This window comes from Sceloporus occidentalis, unplaced genomic scaffold (assembly GCF_023333645.1).
Source record: "Sceloporus occidentalis isolate IW3139 unplaced genomic scaffold, rSceOcc1.0.p SCAF_3, whole genome shotgun sequence".
NCBI classification, from domain to species: domain Eukaryota; kingdom Metazoa; phylum Chordata; class Lepidosauria; order Squamata; family Phrynosomatidae; genus Sceloporus; species Sceloporus occidentalis.
The window spans coordinates 225714457-225737499 of NW_028316983.1; the positions used below are offsets into that span (position 1 = coordinate 225714457).

General features: G+C 42.4%; 1 protein-coding gene across 2 annotated transcripts in view; it reads left to right on the forward strand.

Annotated features, from left to right (window-relative positions):
- The first annotated feature begins 471 nt into the window (after window positions 1–471).
- Window positions 472–23043, forward strand: part of LOC149317575 (ER membrane protein complex subunit 2) — a 65288-nt gene continuing 42716 nt past the window's right edge. For both annotated transcript variants that reach the window (XM_089517837.1, XM_089517838.1), the window contains exons 1-2: window positions 472–577; window positions 22710–22823. In XM_089517837.1, coding sequence (XP_089373963.1) covers window positions 538–577; window positions 22710–22823 — 154 coding nt within the window. In that variant the 5' untranslated portion in view covers window positions 472–537. The remainder of the gene's footprint in view (window positions 578–22709; window positions 22824–23043) is intronic.

Here is a 23043-nt window from a genome sequence, read left to right on the forward strand (position 1 = left end):
AAGCACCACCATTTCCTTCGCCTTCCCTCATGCAAAGAGAGACTAAAGCCGCCTTTTCCCCGCCCCCTTCTCTCTGGCTCAACCAATCACAGCGAGCCTTCGGTAGACCGAGGCAGTCTCCTGAGGGAGAAGAAGCCGGCTTTTCCCCGCCCCCTTCTCGCCATCTCAACCAATCACGTTCGCATATCGGATCCTTGACAAAGATACAGTACTTTCAGTCGGATTCCAAAGAAAGTAGCCGCCTTCTCCCCGCCTCCTTTTCGCCGTTTCAACCAATCACGTTCGCATTTCGGAACTTTGACAGCCAAGCCTGAGGCGGACGCCAGAGCGAGTAGCCACCTTCTCCCCGCCCTCTCTCTCCGGCTCAACCAATCACTAACGCGGGTGTGAGAGTGTGACTGGCAAGTTGACCAATCACGAACGGAATTGGTTAAACCGGAGAGAGGGAGGCGGGGAGAAGGCGGCTGTCAAGGCATCGACATGCGGCGGTGAGTAGGCGGGGCTTGACGCAGTCACGTGAGCCGGGTGCCGGACAAAATGGCGAAGGTGTCGGAGATGTACGATGTGACCTGGGAAGGTAAAGCGCTTCTCCGGAGGGAAGGAGGGAGGTTGCTTGTGTGTGGCTGAGGGGAGATACCCCTTACTTCGAGGAGCCCTGTCAGCCAGCCGCCTTTCTCGGGCCTCCGGCTGTTTCCGTTTCCTTCATTTGTATGCCGCCTTTCTCCAGAAGGGACCCGAGGCGGCTGACAGACAACCCTCCCCCGCAACCGAAGCAACTGAGCTTTAAGTGGCGTTCTCCAGGCTCCGTTAATTCGGAGACCAGGGTTCAAGTCCTGCCTCGGCCGTTTAAACCCAGTGGGTGACCTTGGGCAAGTCACACTCTCTCAGCCTCAGAGGAAGGCCAGGGCAGGAAACCTGCCCAGAAAACCCCATGATGGGCTCGCTTCAGGGTCGCCATGGGCAAGTCCCGCTCCCTCAGCCTCAGGGAAAGGCAATGGCTCATACATCTCTTATGGCATTAAAAAGTTATTTTAGGTTCTTTTGACCCTTTTGCAGGTCTGCGAAACAGCATTTCCGCAAAGTGACCCGAAGCAGCTTTATTTTGGCCTGTCTGTTTGCGCCCTTAGCGTAGATCTACACACTCTCCACAGTAAAGCCTCAGGAAAGGAGATTAAAGGGCTAAACAACACTTGGGAATTTATCAAATTAAAGACCTCTTTAAGAATAATAACCTCAAATCAATTGAAGATCCCTTAGCATCAGCTCTAGACCCATCACTGATCTCGTGGTTTCAGTTTAAGCAAATGAAAACTTTTTTCCTCTAGCTCACTTAAGAAAGAGGAAAGATTGAGATCTAGGACTCCCTTCGAAATTTCATGCAGTGATCCTCTTGGAAATAGTAAAGGTTCAGTCTCCCAAATGTATCATCTCATTTTGCCGGATTCATATCGAGAGACCATATAAGTCAAAGCATTGTGGGGAAGTGAACTAAACATACCAATTCCAGAAAAGACTGGTGTGCTGTTTGGTCATCTTCTGCCTTGAAGTCAAGATCAGCTTTAACCAGAGAGAACTTTCTAAAGCTAGTACATAAATGGTATCTGACCCCTGTTAGGAAATCACAGATGATAGAATCTGTATCACCTTTGTGTTGGAGAGTTGTCCAGTCTTAGGGACTTATATCCATCTGTGGCTACACTGTTCCAAAATTACCCACTTCTGGCACGATGTGGTCAACCAAATTGCTTCAAGAACATGGCCACAGAGTCCGAAAACCCCACAAAAAACTATGGATGCCGGCCATGAAAGCCTTCGACTTCAGATTGCTTCAATTACAAAATAAAAAACAATTTTTTGCCCAGCTCTTTTGTTACTTTCAGTATACACAAAAGGTAATAAACCTTTAAAAAACAGAAAGTTGATATCTTTTTGGCTGACAGCAGCTCGTCTAGAAGTGGCTAATAATTGGAAAACAGGCCTTGTATCCCTGGATAGCTGATGGAAGAGAGTTTGGGATCAATGGCTTATGGAGAAATTAACATATAATATGAAATATAACTCAAAACAACAAAATCAAAGACCTGTTCAGGAAAAATGGTCTCCTCTTATGGATTACATTAATACAAATTTTACATCCGTTTCTCCTCCATCTCACCACTGCTCTTTATGGTCAGATTTATTTTAAACGAATTGAATTGTGTAAAATTTTAATAAGGAAAGTTTTTAATGACATGAAACTTTTTTATACCATTGTTTTATGATTGTAAGATTTTGTATGATATATTTTGAATTGAATTAGAAAAAAAAAAGGAAAGCAATGGCAAACCTCCTTTGAAGAAACATGCCAAGAAAACCCCATGATAGGTTGGCTTTAGGGTTGCTGTGGGCAAGTCACACTTTCTCAGCCTCCAGGGAAGGCCAGGGCAAACTCCCCTCTGGAGAAACTTGTAAGAAAAACCCTTGGTAGTGTCAGTATAAGTCGGGAACGACTTGAAGACGCACAACAAACAAACAACAATAACCCCACAAAACCCTTGGAACCATGACTTCCTTCTGACTGTGTTGTTCTTGTTGTTGTTTCCAAATTAGGTCAACTCTATCATAGGGTTTTCTTGGCGGGTTTCTTCAGAAGGGTTTGCCATTGGCCATCCTCTGAGGCTGAGAGAGTGTGACTTGCCCAAGGCCACCCAGTGGGTTTGACATGGCTGAGCCAGGATTCGAACTGTAGTCACCAGAGCCCAGTGCTCAACCCACTGCACCATATTGTTTCCTGTCATATTATGGGTTCATGTGCACTGTAGAAACAAAGCAGTTTGCCACAACTTTTAAATGTCATCTTGTGGAATCCTGGGATTTGTAGTTTCGTGAGGTCTTTAGTCTCTGGTGCCTCAAAACACTAAAAATTCCAGGGATTCTGTAGGATGGATCCAAGGCAGTCAAAGTGGATTATTAAACTGCATTATTTCTACAGTGTAGAGATGCACCTGTAGTTGCACTTTGAGAAGTAAAAGGGTGAACTGAAAACTCAGCTTTATTGAGGGCTTGGTTTTCCAACAAATGTTCCAATAAACCATTATTATAAGGAGTGTTTCTCATTTGAGGGATGGAAAGCTTGTACTTTATAGGACTGGTAGATGCCCCTCATTAAAAAGGATGTTCTCTCTTTGACATTTGAGAAGGTTTCACGTTTATATAGACTGAACAGGATGGCAAATCAATCAGTCATTCCTGTATTTTTGACTCTGGGCCCTTCAAAAAGACAGAAATGTGTACATTGTGTCTTTTATGAATGTGGACAGTATGTTAATTTTACAGAGGATACATGAGTGAGGTCCAAAACACACTGCAGAAATAATCGAGTCTGAGGCTGCTTTAACTGCTCTAGCTCAATGCTAGGGAATTCTGGGAACTGTAGTTTTGTGAGGCCTTTAGCCTTTTCTCTCAGAGAGCTCTGGTGTCACAATAAACTACAGTTCCCAGGATTCCCTAGCACTGAGCCAGGGCAGTTAAAGCGGCTGCAGACTGGATTATTCCTGCATTCTGTTTTGGACCTAAGTTAACTGACATCAGTACTTTAAACTGGTATTTCAGTAGAACACAAGCTTGTTAAAAGCTGCTTCCTTATTGTCAGTATTTTGACTGTCCCTTATTGCTATTTAGAAAATGTAAAAGCACTGTACTACTTTTTGAACACATTGAGTGTTGAACCTGGAAGTGTGAAGGGCCTTTTGTCCACATACCTTTGCTTGTTTGTTTTTACACACTTTCCTGAATGCTTTTTCTGAAAAGAATATGGTTTAATTGTTTCATCCCATCCTCAGCTTTATAAACAAGTCAAAGTATTTAAAACACTGAATGTTCACATTCATTTCTAGCTCCCTGTGTCTTCTTTTGCCTTAGTATGTCACTCTCATTGTTTGGATTGTAAGTTCTTTGGGACAGGGAACTCTCTCCTTTCCTAATTAAACTTGTAAAGTATTAGGTATGGTTATAAGGCTGTATAGGAAATATTATTGTAGCAATAAAATAATTCATTGCAGCACTCAGTGGTGTAATTTTTTGTTTTGTACAGTTGTCCATTTTGTACATTTGTGGCTTTGACTTTTCCGGATTTGATTATTTGTGGTTTGATTCATATGTTCTTTCTAGGAGTGACATTAGACTGTTAAAGTTAAGAAGGTTGGATTGGTCTTCGGACTAAATTTCCAAGAAAGAGTAAAGAAAGTAGAAATTAGTAAGTGAAAGAATGTAAAGAGAAAGTCTATCAGTGTATGAGAAAGTAAAGGAAATAAGGAGGGAAGAAAGAAAGAAACAAAGAATAAAAAGGCATGAAGATATTTAAGAAGTAAGAGAAGGCAAGAGAAAGAGCAGGGAGAAAGTAAGAGAAAGTAAATTTGAAGGAGAAAGAGTAGGTTTGAAGAATATAAAGAAGGTCAAGAGGAATGGGATAGTAGGTTAGAAATAAGAAATTTGAAAGAAAGATATTGGGAATGATCCGAAAGTTAAACCGACCAAATAGTATGTTTTAGTCATTAGTCGTTTTATTTTTATAAATTAGAGTAGGGATATATTATAGTATGAATTTGAAAGTGTTTAGTATGTTTTTCCCTTTTTGTTTTTGGTATGCTTATTGTTATTGTTTATGCTAATTTGAGGATGTTGTAATGGTTGTTATTGTTTTTTGTATGTTATGGAAATTTATTTTATATATATATATATATATACACACACACACACACACAAATATGTTCTCTCTATTAATCTCTTGGTCCTCCTGTGCAACTCTGCCAGACGTTGACCATAGAGTTATGCTGGAAAACCTAGACGTTCCTAAAAAAACGTCTTTTCTAGGCATTTGTAGGTCCTCCAGCATTGGCAGATGTTGACAGTAGAGTTGAACTGGAGGAAGTGTGGTGGAGTCTCCATCTTTGAAGGTCTTTAAACAGAGGCTGGATAGCCCTCTATAGGGGGTGCTTTGATTGTGAGTTCCTGCATTGCAGGGGGTTTGACTGGATGGCCCTTGGGGTCTCTTCCAACTCTGTGATTCGATGACCTGGTAATTCCTGGAGAGGTATTCTCTTAGGTAAAAAGAAAGTTTTTTTATTTGCAGTTTTTCCATATTCACAGGGGTCCTTCCCCCTCAACCCCAGTGGAAATGGAGGAACTACTGTATACCAATGTGTTCTGTCTATAAATGTTTTTGGAGAGTCTCTCATTGTTAATTGTCTCTTGTTTGCTTTTATTTGATGCACATGTTTGATGCATGCTGAAGTTCCAATAAAGCAGTTTGAAATTTCATACTTTCAGTATTCGTTTTTGTGGATGCAATATCCTTGTGTAGAGAGCATAACCAGATCACTAAATGTTGCTCAGATATTCCTTAATAATTGTATTACTAAATTCAGAGCAATTTAGCAGACAATTACTACAGATGCAGTTATTCCAAGCCTATCTGAGTGTTAGGGAATTAGTAAATATGATTTATATCATATGATTCAATTCTATGATTCATATCCTAATCTACAAGAGGAGTAGGGAATAGTGGCAATCTAGATATCGAAAGACTACTAACGGCTTTAGCTGGTCTTTCCAGTGGTGAAGAATGATGAATTGCATCGTTTAGAGGGCCACAGGGTCACCACCCTTGATCTAGAATGGCTCTCTTGCTTATTGTTTAAGGTAGATGTGCTGAGCTTAATACATGTTTATTAGTTGCAGTCATATCCCACCTTTCCCCCAGTGAGCTGAGGAAGTTGCTCATGGCTCTCTTCCGCCCCACTTTATCTCACAACTATCCTATGAAGTTGGTCAGCCTGAGAAACAAGAAAGGCCCAAGGGCACCCAATGAGTTTCTTGGCTCCTTTTGGGACCTGAGCCCAGATCTTATAAATCTTGCTCGAGAGAGAGAGATGGACTTATTATCTGTCTTTTATGTTTGTGTCTTTTTCTCCCAAACAAGAATCGTGTTGGGTAGAATGAACCAACATTATACTTAAAACAACCCTATGAGTAATGTTAGGGTATGAGCATATGTGTAAATGAGTTAGCAGGAGACTGATAGTTGCCTAAATCCTGTTGTTGGTCCTGACTAGAGTAGACCCATTTCCTTGGTATGATTTACATATGAGTTAATTCATCATTCAACAGTTGATTGAATTCAGCTGGGACTAAGCAACAGGATGCCAGGCAGCATGTGTGCTTGATCCAGATCACTCAGTCAGTATGAAGATCTGAAGTGGAAGTCCAGTGTAGTCCTGTTCATATGTGTGCAGAAAGCTCTCTTGTTCAGATTTATTTCTCTGTCCATGAAAAGTGCAACAGAATTGGAGACAGAGAGGTAGTGCACTCCCTCTTTACAATTGATTTTGCTTTCAAAACAAGTAAATAGGACTGTTATGTCCACTACCCCACAGCAGTACTTTCTAATAGTTATTTTCAGATGCTATGCTTTGCATGAAGGCCAGCATAGTGTAGTGCAGGGGTCGGCAACCCCCGGCCCGCAGGCCGGATGCGACCCACGGAGGCGGCAGGACCAGCCCCAGCCCGGTCCTGCCGCCGCCGCCTCCACCTCCTCCTGGGCCGCGCGACCGCGCTGCCCTCCTCCTCCTCCACCGGGCGGAGGAGGAAGAGGAGGGCCGCACGGCCTGGGGCAGAGGAGGCAAAGGGGGAAGCCCCGTGCTGCCCTCCCTGCCTCCCCGCGTGGGCCCACGCCACCCACCTGCTTCTCCTCTGCCTCCCCCGCCCCCAGGCTGTGCGGTGCATGGAGGAGGGGGGAGGAGGAAGAGGAGGAAGGGGAGGAGGAGAAGAAAGAAGAGGAGGAAGAGGAGGGGGAGCAGAAGGAGGAGGAGGAAGAGGAGGAGGGGGGAGCAGAAGGAGGAGGAGGAAGAGGAAGAGGAGGAGGGGAGAGCAGAAGGAGGAGGGGAGGAGGAGGAGAAGAAAGAAGAGGAAGAGGAGGAGGGGGAGCAGAAGGAAGAAAAGGAGGAAGAGGAGGAGGGAGGAGCAGAAGGAGGAGGAGGAAGAGGAGGAGGGGGAGGAGGAGGAGAAGAAAGAAGAGGAGGAAGAGGAGGAGGGGGAGCAGAAGGAAGAGGAGGAAGGAAGAGGTGGTGAGTGGCCAGAGGCTTCAAGGTTTTTTAAATTTTTATTTTGGGTGCTTTTAATGCTAACAAGTCTTCCTTGTTTTGACAGTGATAGGGCGGTGGTGGTGGTGGTGGTGGTGGTGGTGATGATGATGATATGAGTCAGCTTGAGAGGCATGGACGCACTGTTTCTGAAGCCAAGAGAGTGTGACTTTCCAAAGTGCCTTTTCTGTGTGTTTTTGGTTCTTTAATGGTGATATTGATATCAGAAAGCCTCTGAGGCAAGGCCAATGTAAATTGCTGTGATTTTTACAAACTGATGCGCAGTGAAGAAAAACCAAAGTCCCTTGACCAAGTACACACTTCTGAGAAGTACACTTGGTGCAAGAACTGTGAAACCACCTTGACATGTTCAATATGCATAGCCATGTGAATCCATGTTCAGTCTGAAACCCAAAGAGTTTGGTTATGCAATAAGCCTCTGAAATATGCAAGAGGCCATCTTAAGTAAAGCCATATTCAATGCCCAAATATGCTGTTTGGAATGGAGGGGGGGGGGGGTTGGCCAGAAAGGGAAGTCCATTTCTGCCATCTGTCTAGGAATAATGCCCAAATGTCCTCCATTTTGATCATGCCTAAGAAACATGCATTTATATTAACATTTTTTAAAAATCATCAAAAAATTTTTGCATGTCCTCCATGTTTAAAAAATGTGTCCTACATTTGAAGATGTTGTCCTATATTATTTAATTATTTAATTATTTATTTTTTGGCTCCCCCCCCCCCCCCGGTTGTCTGGGGGACACCAACCCGGCCCCAGGCTCAAAAAGGTTGCCTACCCCTGGTGTAGTGGTTTGAGCATTGGACTAAGACTCTTGAGACCAGGATTCAATTCCTGCATAAGTATAAAAACCCACTGGGTGACCTTGGGCAAGTCACACTCTCTCAGCCTCAGAGGATGGCAATGGCAACCCCCCTCTGAAGAAACATGCCAAAAAAATCCTAAGTTAGGGTCACTTGGAGGCACACAAATGACATGGAGGCACACAAGAACAACATCAACTAATGCTGTGCTTTTTTTTTTTACTGTTGGTTGAAAGTTAATTGAATAGATACATGGCAAGACAATGAAACTATATTGAATTTTAAGGCCCTTGCATATTTAATTGAAAGTAGTGTTGCCAATTTCCAGGGAATTCCCTGGAATCTGGGGAATTTAATTAATTTCTGGGGATTTTGACTGAATATTCCAGTAAATATTGGGGAATTCCAGGGATTTGGGGTTTTGGTAAAACATTCCGGGAAATATCTTCGAGGCTTCTTGGCAACACTGACAAGCCTGCAGTTTTAATATTTTGTTTCCTTTGTGTGTGTGATCATTGCCCTCCACTTTCCCAGTTTTTTCTCCCAAAGAATGGTTTGCACTTCATAATGGAAAATTCTAACTAGATTGTATGGCCAGTGTTTACTCTTTAAAAAGCTAAGATAGACTTGTAAATAGTTGTGTGTCTGATTGCTAGAAATGAATCAATCTTCTGCAGATGATCAATAATAGAAACCTTGGTTCTTCCTCTGTTGCCACTTTAGCCAGGCTTGCCCAGTATGGGACTCATAAAATGCATACCATCTTTATATGACAGGAGCCCACAAAAGTTCATTCAATTCAGCTGTCTGTCTGGGGCTGCAGAAACAGAACCTTATCAGTCATCAGACTTACCAAAATACTGTACTTGGCTAGCGGGTTGTATTTGGCTCCATGTATCACAAGTTCTACAGGCTGGTTCTGGTCTGAAAGCTTAGTATGGCCCGTTGTGCACGGGCGGAAAGTACATGTGCGGCACGTACCAGGGTTAGAAAGGGGCGTCCTTTCCGGACGCCCCTAACCCTAGTACGCGCCAAGTGCGTACAAAATGGTGGTGCCCATTCTACATGGACGCCGCCATTTTGACGTTGAGACGCCTAGCGTCTGCACGTCACGTGGCGGAAATCATGCCGCGAGTGCGCCATTGGCGCTTTGCAGCGCCATTTCCGCACTGCAAAAAGAAGCCACTTTTTGCGGCTTCTTTTTGCTGCACGAAGGAGCCGTGCGGTTTGTTTGCTGCGGCTCCTTCGTGCAGCAATCACGGGCGCCGGCAGAGCGCCCTTTTTGGGTGCTCTGATATGTGTATGTAGATGAGTATGGTTTTATTTTTTTTAAAATCTGGTAACTTTTTGAATTTGCAATAGTCCCTCGACATTTGCTGGGGTTGGGGTGAAGGACCCCCACGAATGTGGAAAAAACGCAAATAAAAATATTCTTTTTACCTTAAGAGAACATCTCTATAGGAATTTCCAGAAATTCCAGTGCAACTCTGTGTCAATACTTGCCACAGGTTGAGCATAGAATCATGTTGGAAGAACCTACAAATGACCAGAGAAGTGTTTTCTTTAGGAACTTGTAGGTTCTCCAGCATAACTCTATGGTTAACGTCTGACAGAGTTGAGCTGAAGGTCCTAGAGATTGCTAGAGAAAAAAGATTTATCAAAACTGCAAATAATCAAATCTGCAAGAGTCAAAGCTGCAAATGTGGAGGGCCAGCTGTATTTGTAAGCTCATCTACCTAGATTTGCTTATTTGTATATCTGTCAATTTCTGAAAGCAACTAACTACTCTAAAGGCACTGGATCTCTCCTGGAAACAAAGCAGGGTCAGCTGTGGTTAGTACTTGGAGACTGTAGGCTATATTTCAGAGGAAGGAACTGGCAAAATCATGGGGTTGCCATAAATTCATAGGCGACTTGAAGGCACATAGACACACACACACAATTTCCCAACTTAATAATTAGCATCTTGTCCTATATTGTCTCAGAATAAGGAAGTAACGTAGAATTAATTGTCATACATTAACTATGGTCTAATATTTAAATACGATTTTACAGTTGCTTCATGTTTTAGAACTTTATATGGCAAAGTCTTCATGCATTTTATCTTCTGGTTGTAATTATAATACAAAACCATACCACTATATAGGAGGTTCAAAAGGCTGACAGTTCAGCTCCTTGCGTAAGACAGCTGCCAGTTCCCTCTGTGTAAACAGAGCACCAATTACTATGATACCTGAGCAGAGTGGAAATTGTTTCCACATGGCTGTTTTTCAACTTGGTTTCTGATATAGGAAGCAGTATAGTGGACTGAGCAAATGAGGTCCTCTGTCCCACATCAGTTTTCCCAGACCCTAGGGAACTGCAGTACTTTTGTGGAAGGGAGGCTTCATTGCCATAAAACCAGTTTGTCTTGTTCAGAAGAGCTACTGGAAGCACATCTTATGAATAAAGTATGCTAGCAGCTGTAAGTGTACCTGTAGTTGCTTTCTGACAATACAGTCAGCCCTTCTTATACAGGGATTTTTTACACACACACACACACACACACACACACACACACACCCGACTTTTTTCAGGCAAAGCATTCTCTGAAGATGCCAGCCACAAATGCTGGTGAAACATCAGGAAGAAACTTTTCTGGAACATGGCCACATAGCCCGAAAAACCCACAAAAAACTATTTTTATACACAGATTCAAGCATACACAGTTTGAAAATGTTAAAAAAAAGTATAAATTTCAAATATCAGACCTTGATTTTCCATTTTTATAAGGGACATCATTTTGCTATGTCATTATATTTAATGGGACTTGAGCATACATGGATTTTGTTATATATGGGGGATCTTGGAACCAACCCCCAGCGTATAACAAGGGTCCACTGTATAATGCTCATGTCGAACAAAGTGTCTGTGAGCAAATAGGCTGTTCCATGAATTAGGGAAAAATAAGTTGTTGACTGGCAAGTTATATGAATTAACAAATATCTTCTATTTGTGGGTCACCAGAGAGACAGCAATATAAGTTCTGTTTCACCACCCTGTGTATAGATAACACCTACTGGTTGTACATAGCATTTCACCAAAGGTTCTCCTTCACTTTCTACTCAGTTCCTTAACACAACTGAGAACTGTTTCATTTCAGCAATAATTGGCTTGTTTTATCTACTGTTTTATGCTTTCAGAATTTTGACAGCATGCTTTTAAAAGTATTTTGTCTCATATAGATTTTTTTATGAGCCAACTTAGTTATGATAAGGCACATGGGATGCAAATTTTGAAACTAAAATGGTATTGGCCATTTTTTTTATGAAAACCTGCTGATTACTTCATCAGTGTCCAGCTGCTTTTGCTCAGACATTTACAATTGTGTAGGAGATAGAAAATAAATTTAGTTTATTTTAAAATATGTGTAAATTTACAAATGTGACTATGGTCCAAAACACACTGCAGAAATAATCCAGTTTGAGAGTGGTTTACCTGCCCTAGCTCAATGTTAGGGAATTCTGGAAACTGTAGTTTTGTGAGACATTTAGGCCCATTACAGACGGTCCTATAGTACAGACTGGGTCCGTACTAGGGTTAGAAAGGGGCGTCAATTCCTGACGCCCCTAACCCTAATACGGACCAAGTCCGTACAAAATGGTGGCGCCTGTTCCACACGGGGGCCACCATTGCTACGTCACCACCGCGCCGCCTCCAAACGAGGCGGTGCAGTTGTGACGTACTGGTGCCGCACCAGGGCGCATAGAGCGCCATTTCCGCGGCGCCAGAAGGAACTCCGAAACGGAGCTCCTTCCGGGATTTGCGTCGCTGGTGCAGCCTTTAAACATGCTGTCCTTGGGGCATGATGCCTCAAGGACACCCTTTACAGCCCGCGGGGAAGCAGCCTTTTGCCGCTTCCCCGCGGCCTGGAAAGTGGCAGATCGGGGCCCCAGAGGCTGCCATTCTGGCGGGGAAAGGAGTGCCTACAGGCCGCCCCAAAGGGGCGGTCTGTAACGCGCCTTAGCCTTCTCTGTCCGAGAGCTCAGGTGCCACAACAAATTACAATTACCATGATTCCCTAGCACTGAGCCAGGGCAATTAAAGTGGTCTCAAACTGGATTATTTCTGCAGTGTGTTTTGTCCCTGTGACATTGTTGCTCACTTTATATTGTTATAGTATTCATGTTTTCAGAAATCACTCCTAACTTGGTTTGTGCAAACCAGGGGTGGGAATCATGCAGCTCTCCAGGGGTTGTTAGAATTCTACTTCCAGAAACTCTACCTAGCATTGCCAATAGGAAGGAATGCTGGCAGTTGCAGTCCAGCTAAACTTGGAAGGCCACAGGATTCTCACCCAGTTCACTTTGCAACATTACAAAAGCTCTCTGTCTCTCCTCTCTGTATTAATGAAGTTATTAATAGTGGCCTAAGTTACAGGATTGAACAGCTTACCAACGTTCGAAATGCTCTGAAGTTTCAACACTCTGTGAGGCAAAAAAATATACAGTCGGCCCTCCTTATACGTGGATTTGCCATTTGCGGATTTGAGCATACGCGCATGGCAAACCCGGACGTTGTTCCCAGTGGTGGTGCGCGTGCACGCGCGCCACCATTAGAAACAAAGTCCCCCTCCTCCCCTCCTCTTTTCCCCCTCCTTCCTAACTTCCCTCCCTCCCTCCCTCCCTCCCTCCATACCTGGGTTGCCGCGCCGCCGCCACGTTCTCGCTGCTGCTGCCGCCGCCGCGGCAAAATCCAGGTGCTGCTCCTGGAGGCCAAGAGACCTCCAGGCTGCACCCGGCCCTTTCATAGTGGCAGCGGCGGTGAGGAGGACGAAGGTTGACCTCGTCCACCTCGCTGCTGCTGTAAAAGGCCCGGATGCAGCCTGGAGGTCTCTTGGCCTCCAGGAGCAGCACCTGGCCATTTTGCGGCGGTGGAAGCCAAGGCCGCGAGGAGGACGAGGCCAAGCCTCTTCTCCCTCGCGACCTCGGCCTCTGCCGCCGCAAAATGGCCGGGTGCTGCTCCTGGAGGCCAAGGGGCCTCCATGCTACACCCGGCTCTTCTTCAGCGGCGGCGGCAAGGAGGACGGGGCCAGGCTTCGCCCTCCTCACCGATGCTGCCACCACAAAATAGTTGGGTGTAGTTTGGAGGCCAAGGTGCCTCCAGGCTACACCCGGCTCTTCTTCAGCGGCAGTAGCAAGGAGGACGGGGCCAGGCTTCGCTATCCTCGCCGCTGCCGCCGCTGCAAAATAGCCGGGTGTAGCTTGGAGGCCAAGGGGCCTCCAGGCTACACCCGGCTCTTCTTCAGCGGCGGTGGCAAGGAGGACGGGGCAAGGTTTCACCATCCTCGCCGCCGCCGCCGCAAAATAGCCGGGTGTAGTTTGGAGGCCAAGGGGCCTCCAGGCTACACCTGGCTCTTCTTTGGCGGCGGTGGCAAGGAAGACAGGGCCAGGCTTTGCCCTCCTCGCCGCCGCCACTGTTAAAGGGCCGGGTGCAGCTTGGAGGCCTCTCGGCCTCCAGGAGCAGCACCTGGCCATTTTGCGGCGGCGGAGGCCAAGGCCGCGAGGAGGACGAGGCCAAGCCTCTTCTCCCTCGTGGCCTTGGCCTCTGCCGCCACAAAACGGCTGGGTGCTCCTCCTGGAGGCCAAGAGACCTCCAGGCTGCATCTGGGCCTTTTACAGCGGCGGCAGTGGCGGCGAGGAGGATGAGGTCAACCTTCGTCCTCCTCGCTGCCGCTGCCACCATGAAAGGGCCGGGTGCAGCCTGGAGGTCTCTTGGCCTCCAGGAGCAGCACCCGGATTTTGCCGTGGCAGCGGTGGCACCAGCGAGAACGCGGCGGCGGTGCGGCGACCCAGGTAAGGAGGGAGGGAGGGAAGGTAGGTAGGTTATAGGAGGGAGGGAGGGAGGGAGGAAAGAGGAGGGGTACTTTTCTGTCCAATGGCGGCACGCGTACACGCGCTCTGCCATTGGACAGAATGGGACTTGAGCATATGCGGATTTTGGAATACGTGGGGGGTCCGGAACGGATCCCCCGCGTATACCAAGGACCCTCTGTATATCTTTACCAGATCCTGTGAAAACCTTTACAGCTTTCTCTCAGGCAAAGGATCATGGAGTGTGTTTTTCCAAATAGATGTGGTGGGAGAAGACTAGATGATGGGATAATTGGAAGGAGAGGAGGTAAGACTAGACCTTTTAACTAAAGCCAATAAGCAGCAGGAAAAAGTGTTTCTTCCTCGGAGAAGTTGGGGGAAGACATTTATATCCTCTCCCCTGCCCTTCACCCCCACTGATCCTGTAAAATTGGAAGTGAAGGGGCAAAACAAGGTAGTAGCCTCTTCTCCTCAGAGAGAACATGACATGGAGTGAAGACTTGGCTTTGTAAAAACTTCCATGGCATTGTGATTGTGGTAATGCAGGGAAGGTGAGGTGCTCTCCTCTCATCTTCCTAAGTAACGCTGGGAAATAAGATATTTATTGTTTCCATCTTCCTCCAGTGTGCTCTAAGTTGTTTACATGATGTCCTCTCTACTTTGTCATTACAACATGTCTGTGAGGTAACAGATCATCCAGGCTCCTCTCCAAAAAAGAATTAGTAAAACGATATATGGAAATGGATCTTCTGTTTTATAGTTGTATAGGAGTGCATTTAAAAAGTGTGGGAGTCAGATATCATCAGCAAAGAATACAGAAAATAATGACACTAAATGTGATCCAACAAATGAGGTCTAATTTATATCTTAGAACAGGTATTCCCATAATCTGCCCATAAATCTTATTTATTTATTTAAGGTGTACTGTCTGTGTCCCAATCAAGGCCAAGGATGACTTACAAAAAAATTAAAAACTAGTTTTATAAAAGGAAATTTGGGTAAGTTGCAGTGAACGCTTTCTTCCCATTCACAAATGTTCTACCTGTTAAGTATTTTCTAGTAAGAAAGAACAGGAGGGAGGACCCTTTTAGAAGGAAGAAAACATTCTCCCTGTTAGTACATTCAGACATGTCAACACATTCATCACAATTTGGCAATATACAATGACATATTCCACATCAAGTGTTCAGTGATGAATATAGTTTTTGAGTACTTACCCACCTAAAAGCCAGTTGGCAAGTAAAACTTAATGTATTTGGGAAACTATTCTTGCCAGCATACTTCATATTACTTTTAGTTTTCTAGTAGCAATTATTTATTTTAATGTAGGCAAAAAAAATAATGGCCACAGAAGATCCACAAGAATTCATCCTAGATAATGGGAAAATTGAAATATTCAAAGAGCTCCTATACCTTGGGTCAAATATTGTTAAGAATGGTGACTGCAGTCAAGAAATTAGAAGAAGACTAGGGTTGGGAAGGACAAGCCATGAAAGAACTGGACAAGATCCTAAGGTGTAAAGATAACAATCCGATCACCAATGTGAGGATCGTCTTAGCCATCATATTTCTCCTCACCGTGTACGGAAGTGAGAGCTGAATAGTGAAGAAAGCCGAAAGAAAGAACATAAACTCATCTGAGATGTGGTGTTAGAGAAGAGTGCTGAGGATACCATGGACGGCCAAGAAGAGAAACAAATGGGCTCTAGAACAGATCAAGCTCAAAGTCTCCCTGGAAGCTAAGATGATTAAATTGAGGCTACATCGTGAGAAAACATGAATCAGTGGAAAAGATGACAGTGCTAGGAAAGGTAGAGGGCAATAGAAAGAGAGCAAGACCACATGCCAGATTTTTAGACACAGTCAAAGAGGCCACAGGCCTGAGGCTGCAGGACTTGAGCAGAGCGCGGAGGACAAGGGGGTCTTGGAGAGGTCTCATCCATGGGGTCGGCATGAGTCAAGGTCGACTTGATGACAATACGAAACAATATAATTCCTCGCTGACAATCTGTTGTAACATCTCAAGATTCTGCTATCTCATTTCTAATGACATTTGTAACATGGCCTTCCAGTATTGGAAGTCTCGCTAAGGATTGGGGTAGAGAAGGAGATGGTGGAATAGGCCTGTATCTTAATAGGCCTGTATCTGAGAGAGGGGGTGAAATCTGGGTTGTATTTTCCCCTCTATGTTGAGAGGTATTTCTATGGAGGGATTGTATAAAGAGGAAAAACATCCACCTTACTCTCCATGAAAAACATGCCTCAGCTTTGGGTCCAGAAAAAAAGGAGAGATTGCAAACATATTGTTGGACATTAATACCTTTCCTGTCCGCACAGCTTTGAAGATATCCTCTCAAATACTATGGCACATCATTGTTCATTTCTGATTCTAAGCTAGATGTTTTATATTTTATGTTAAGACTCCACACCTGTACATATGTTAAGTGCATGCAGTTGGATGCAGTTGGGGTTACTTCCAAGTAACTGTTTATAGTTAATACCACTGGTGTTATAAAGTAATAGCTTGTAGCAATCTGATGCATGGTTATTCAGGTACCATCTGTTGAGGTTAATGGGACCAGTTGATGGCCTGCAAAAGAGCCTAGGATTTGCTTATATTGTTAGCATAGTAATCATCACCATCACTACATTGTTGTTCATGGATTTAGCAGCCTTCTTTCAGACTCAGTCCTCCAAAAGAGCAAAAGAAAATAAATAGCCAGAAAGTTCACAACCATATTCTGGAAAGAGGTTGGTCATTTTGAAGGGAAAGTGTCCAAATCTAAGAGGAACAATAAAAGTTAATAGAGATAAATTGCCCAAGCAAGTTTTTTCTCCCTCAATGATTGCTTTGAATAGAAGGTTCGAAACAACATGTTTGCTGCTATTATTGATATGACAGGTGTTGGGGATGTCCGTTTCACAGACTCACTGGCAGAGTGGGGTGCTTTCTCTCTGAAAATTTTCAGGGAACCAACCACATTGGAGTCAGGGAAGTCAGTTCAGATTCCTTCTGTGATAGTCTGTTTTGATATTTTTGAGTAAGTGGTTCCTATTGGCCCTCTCTTTATCTTTTTCCATTGTACTTCTGCCTGCCTCTTATTGGCTGTTTTCTATCCCTAGGTGAGTGGATAGATGGATGGATACACTGAAGGCAGGGGTTGACTCCCATAACTGTAGAGACATCAAAGCAAAATTAGAACTTGCAAAAATGCAACTCGGAGAACAGCAAATAATAATAATAATAATAATAATAATAATAATAAATTATTTGTATTTTCCTGCCTTTCCCAGGTGGATTGAGGCGGGATCACAATCTAATTTAAAAACAATACAGAATAACACACAGCACTTCAATAAATAACAGTTAAAAATTAAACAAGATATCACTGGCAACACTAGAGTTCAGGGAGGTGGATTCGTGTCTTACAAAAGATCAGGTGGGTATGCTTGCCGGAAGAGCTCCGTCTTAACTGTCCCCCTGAAGGTTTCCAGGGAGGTAGTAAGATGGATCTCCTCCGGGAGACTATTCCACAATCTAGGGGCAGTTATCGTAAAAGCTCTTTGGGAAGTTGAAGCTTATTTGGTTGTTGTTACTTCCAACGAGTTCTTCCCAGTCGATCTAAGAGTGCTGCTGTTGCTGACTATGCCCTGGTACATTGCACCTCCTTTATGGCTGTTCCCTCTTCCTGAATATTGATACAATAAAACCTACTTAGGGCCAAAACAGACTGGCCCAAAGGGACAGGTGATGCCTCCCCTTTAAGCACCAGATTGGGGCTGCTGCAACTGCATGCCATGGCCCTGTTTTGGCTTTTTTGAAGCTCAGAAAGAAGCAGCAAATTTCCACTCCTTTTTGCACTGGGAAAAAGGGTTCCCTTACTGCTGCTGCAGGGCCTTTTTGATACTCCTGTGGTGTGCGCCATCTAAAAGCCTCACTGATGGAGTGCCAAAAAGCTGCTGTCATGTAAACGGCCAGGTGGCTTCACGGTGGCTTCCTGCCGGTTTGGGGCATGCGTCTTGCATATGTCATGTCCCCAAGCTGCCTGGAAGCCAGCATATTTTGCTGGTCTCTTCTGGCCTTAGATTATGTATATTCTTATCAATACCAAGTGATTAATGATATAACTGTTAAAATACAATTCATAGGATAAGATCCCAATTGTAGTGTTTAGGATAACTGGTTTCAGCAGGTATAATACCGTACTTTGCGGATGAGCATAATGATCAGCAGACAGAATTGAAGCCTAAGATACAACAGATTCTTCTGCTTTTGTGTTCCTTCACAAGTGATGAAATAAAATAAATAAACTCTTATCAGCATGTAAACTGTGTTCCAAAACAAACCACAGAAATAATCCAGTTTGATATTGCTTTAACTGCCTTGGCTCAATGCTAGGGAGTTCTGGGAGCTGTAGCTTTGTGAGACATTTAGCCTTCTCTGTCAGAGAGCTCTGATGCCACACTAAACTGCAATTCCCAGGATTCCCTAGCACTAAGCCAGGGCAGTTAATGCGGTCTCGAACTGGATTATTTCTGAAGCGTGTTTTGATGTATGCTCCAAGTTTCATCACTGGACTAGTAGGGCCATAGTTATTGTAGATCTGTAGGCCTTGTATCAGTTATAGCATCAAAATCAGAATTGAACTGAACAATTTTATATGGAAAATGATGTTCAAATAGTTTGCAAGGGACTGTTGTGTGGCCTGCATTCTATTCTTGTGAGCCAGGTCATAATAGGCTTCTGACTATTTGAAGTGTGACAGCTCTTTGCAGATTCAGTTGTGCGAGAGAGAGAAAAAATTCTTGCTATCTATACTACCATGGACTCAAAAGAGTCTGTGTCCTATCAGTCTTATTATGAGTCTTCTGCCTATATTGCTTCAGTCACTGTCTCACTCATTGCATCACTGCCAGTATGCTACTGGCAAACTGAGTACTGGAGGTACTATTCAGAATTGTGACTATTCTGTGCAGATACAAGGAAAAATATGGAGTTTCATGCAGGGTAAAGGAATTATCTTCATGCAAATTTCATCATTGATCTCAGTAGCTTTAAACTGAGTGCTTAGTGAACTGAACTATTTTTTACTGATCATCTTTAGATGCAAACTGGTTTGATCTTGATACTGCACAGAAATAATTATTTTTATTTAACTGAAGTTATTTACAGTCATGTGGAAGTAATCCCCACTGAAATGGGAGTAACTTCTTTCTAAATATATACCTCCAATTGAATGTATAGCATTTTAATCTGCTCATTTTCTTACTTAATGACCAAGTGACAAAATATGGCCTGTCTCCCCCCAGTTTTATTAGATATTATATAGCTTATACAGTCGTCCCTCCTTATCCACGGATTTTTTATCCACGGATTCAAGCATCCACCGCTTGAAGATATTAAAAAAAAGTATGAATTCCAAATAGCAAACCTTGATTTTCCATTTTATATCAGAGACACCATTTTCCGCATCGACAGATTTTGTTATCCACGGGGGGAGGGGGGTGTCCTTGAACCAAACCCTGGCAGATGACAAGAGCACACTGTTTATCAATACAGAATCATTAATGCCTTTGAAAGTTGCATTAAAGACTTGTCATAGTAGCCAAGTAAATTAGTGAAGAAAACTTTCATTTATCTGTGAACGTTTAGAGTCTAGACTTCGGACTGTTAGTTTCTCTCTAATATGTTTGATATTCATTTCCATTTTTGTCCAGTTTTTAATTTCAGAGGTCGTCTTAAGTCAAGAGCCATTTAGTTTTATTCAGGCATATGAAATGTAACCCTGTGGTGGTTTTGGTTGACTTTCAAAATAAAATATAGCACAGTAACAGGGTGGTTTCTTTCCCCCCAAAGAGAGATCTGAGATCATTATTTGTGGATAGAAGCATATGTGGGGTGGGAACTCCAGAAAAAAATGTTTAACCTAAAACTGTCAGTTAGCTGGGGTGTTTTAAAATGTCAGGAAGACCAACAGATTAAGAGTTGTGTGTTTTTATTTAAATATATCATTTAAAAATAATAATGTAAGCCATTTTGTAAATAGCATGCATATAATAAATAGAATACAAAGGTGTTTGCAAGCATTGTGAATTGGGTCCCCCCCCCTTCATTATAGTTGCTGTTGCTTATCTTTTTGGTCATACATCTGCTAGTCTGGGAGGAAAAAGCCCTCCTGCTTCAGGATCTTGTCCATCTATTAAGAATGAAGAGGACATGTATGGTTTTTTAAACCCTGTTGGATAGCTTTCAGTATCTTGTCCATAATAAAAAATACTTTTTTATCTTAAATATTTTCATGCATGCTAATGGTGTATACTGGTTATTAGTATATTTAAACAAGCACTTTTGCAATTTAGTTTTCTGTATTCTTCCCAATTATAATACTGTACTTTTGTTGTATTTAATATTTTTAATATTTTGAATTCTTTTATAAATTTGATGAGTGTTTAAAATGGTCTTCTTTCTTATAATAGTTGGTGTAACATTAATAGTAAAATGACCAATAAAAATAATAAAATGACCTTTAAAAATTGATGGAATATGTTGTCATATTGTTGTCATATTGATTTTAGTGGAAATATTACTGTAAATTTCTGTTTTCTCCCTTAGTTTATGCTTATACAGTTGGTCCTTATACACAGATTTTTTTATACACAGATTCAAGCATACACTGTTTGAAAATGTTCAAAAAAAGTATAAATCTCAAATATCAAACCTTGATTTTCCATTTTTTATAAGGGACACCATTTTGCTATGTCATTATATTTAATGGGACCTGAGCATACATGGATTTTGTTATACATGGGGGATCTTGGAACCAAATCCCCAGCGTATAACAAGGGCCCACTGTATATTAGTTGAGGGAATAATAGGAATAGAATCTTCATAAATTGCTATTATAGTTTTACAGTTGTAACTAGAATAAAAAGAGAGGGAAACCAATGGCAAGTGAATAATCTGTAGTTTGTCGGCATATTGAAAAAAATCTGAGAATTCCTAGTTGAAGCTGTAGTGACAAATGGAGGGTGTTCTGTCTCATGTTATTGTAGCTGATAAAGTGAAACAATTAAGCATTGAGCCATTTTAAGGTGAAATTGCCCCAGACTCAACGTTCAATTTAGTTGCATGTTTGCATTAGGAAGAACTTTCCAAAGTGACAATAAAATGCAACCAGTTCTTTAACGGAGGGTTTAAGGAACAATAGCTTATCAATAATATGATAAATGCACTGTAATTAGATAATACAGAAATTTGGAAGTTCAGCTTGTTTATACAAAAAGAGACTTTGGCATAGATACACTGTGCTGCTACCAGAGTGGAAAACTGCATTAGCACTGTATTTAGCTAGTATGCAAGAGTGTGCACATACAATATTATGCAGCTGGTTCCATGAGAAAAACTTTGCTGGACTGAGCTAAATCTAAAAATTCACTTCTGCTAGTGCAGTGTTAAATTCAAGCCTTCATACTAAAGATTATTTTTGACACTTCAAAAGAGTTTTATTCAGAACTAGCAACACAGAATCAGGAGTACTGTAAATCAGTTGCCGTAGTCATGCATTGATGTAATGGAAGATAATAACAACAGAATTTGAATAGAGGTGATCTTGAGCAGGATCAGAAGCTTTCAGTTTCTCAATTTTCTCCATAGCAAGTACAAAAGTAGTTACCTGGCTGTGTGTATATACTTGTTAGCTAAGTGTGAACAATATTCCCTATTCTAACAGAAGCAGACACCTGTTGTCAACCTCATGGTTTTAGTCTTTATTTAAGTGGTTCTGAATAGTTAAAGAAACAGAGATAGATATGGTTGTAAACAAATGATTTTATTGGAAGGAAAACAGGCATCAGTATCAGCCCAGGCATATGTCTATCTACTATCTATCAACCAGATTGGTTATTGGTACATCTAGGAGTGATCACATTACACCAATATTAAAATCATTCCACTGACCATTAGTTAGTTTCTGGGCAAAGTATGACGTGATGGTTGTTACATTTAAAGCCCTACTGGTTTGGGTCAAGCTACATACAGGATTGCTTCATCCCAAATAATCTGCCCCACACACTAATACAATGTCCTCTGGAAGACATTTACTCCATCAGCAAGGACTGGGTTGGCAATGGTCACCCAGATGACTCTTCAGCTCCCCCTAGACTGTAGAACGACCTGCCAGAAGAGATTCAGTAGCTGAATATGTTTTTTTAAATCTGAAGCAGCATTAAAGACTAGTCTTTTCTGGCAGGCCTGTCCAGGTGATTTTCAAATTATGAATTTGAAAGTATAAATTTTAAAGTGTGGACTGGTTGTTTTAATATGTATTGGTCTTTTATGTTCTTTTAAACTGATGTTAAATGTTTTTAACTGGATTATGTGTTTTTGACTGATGTAATGTGTTGTATTTTAATCTGTTGTTATTCCCCACCTCAATCCATAGGGAGCAGCAGCAGCAGCAACCACTGATATAACCACCTAATAGGCACCTTACATGATGGGTCATCTCATAGACAGAGAGAAAGTGTTGCTATGAAGCTATCTCTCTGGTGCCAGAATGTTCATCTCTATACAGAGACAAGATTCCCATCTTGTAAACACAATTTCATCTGCATCTTACACTTCAGTGCTAGCTGAAATATTTTGTATTAAGAAATATTGGTTGATGTGTTAGGGTTCAGGTTACATTACATAAGTGATGGGTTTGTTGGCTACTACTAGCAAATATACAAATCCAATTAGCTTAGTTTCGCTTTTACAAGTTGCACCAAACATGGTTTTAAAGCTTCAGGTTTGGAATTACTAAAAAGTTATGCATCATTTTAGCAGGGAGAATTACACATTTCTGTCTATTCTAGATATATTTTTTCAGCCTGCATATTCAACTGAGATTTGCATTTAATTTGCTTTGTCTTTCAGAAATGCGAGATAAAATGAGAAAATGGAGGGAAGAGAACTATCGGAACAGTGAACAAATAGTAGAAGTTGGTGAAGAGTTAATTAATGAATATGCAGCTAAGCTTGGTGATGACAGTAGGTCAAATCTCTTTTATGTCTGTAACATTCTTTATTTTATCCATCTGGCTTTTTATCTCTTTGATTATTGTTACACTCACTGGAATATTTTACTTCTGCTCTGCAGTTCTGGTGCATTTTGATGTATGGTATGCCCATAACTTTTGTAACCTCAGTATCTGCTAGTATTTTTCAGTCTTGATCTGCTTTCCAACTGAAGGGTGTGGGCAGGATATAT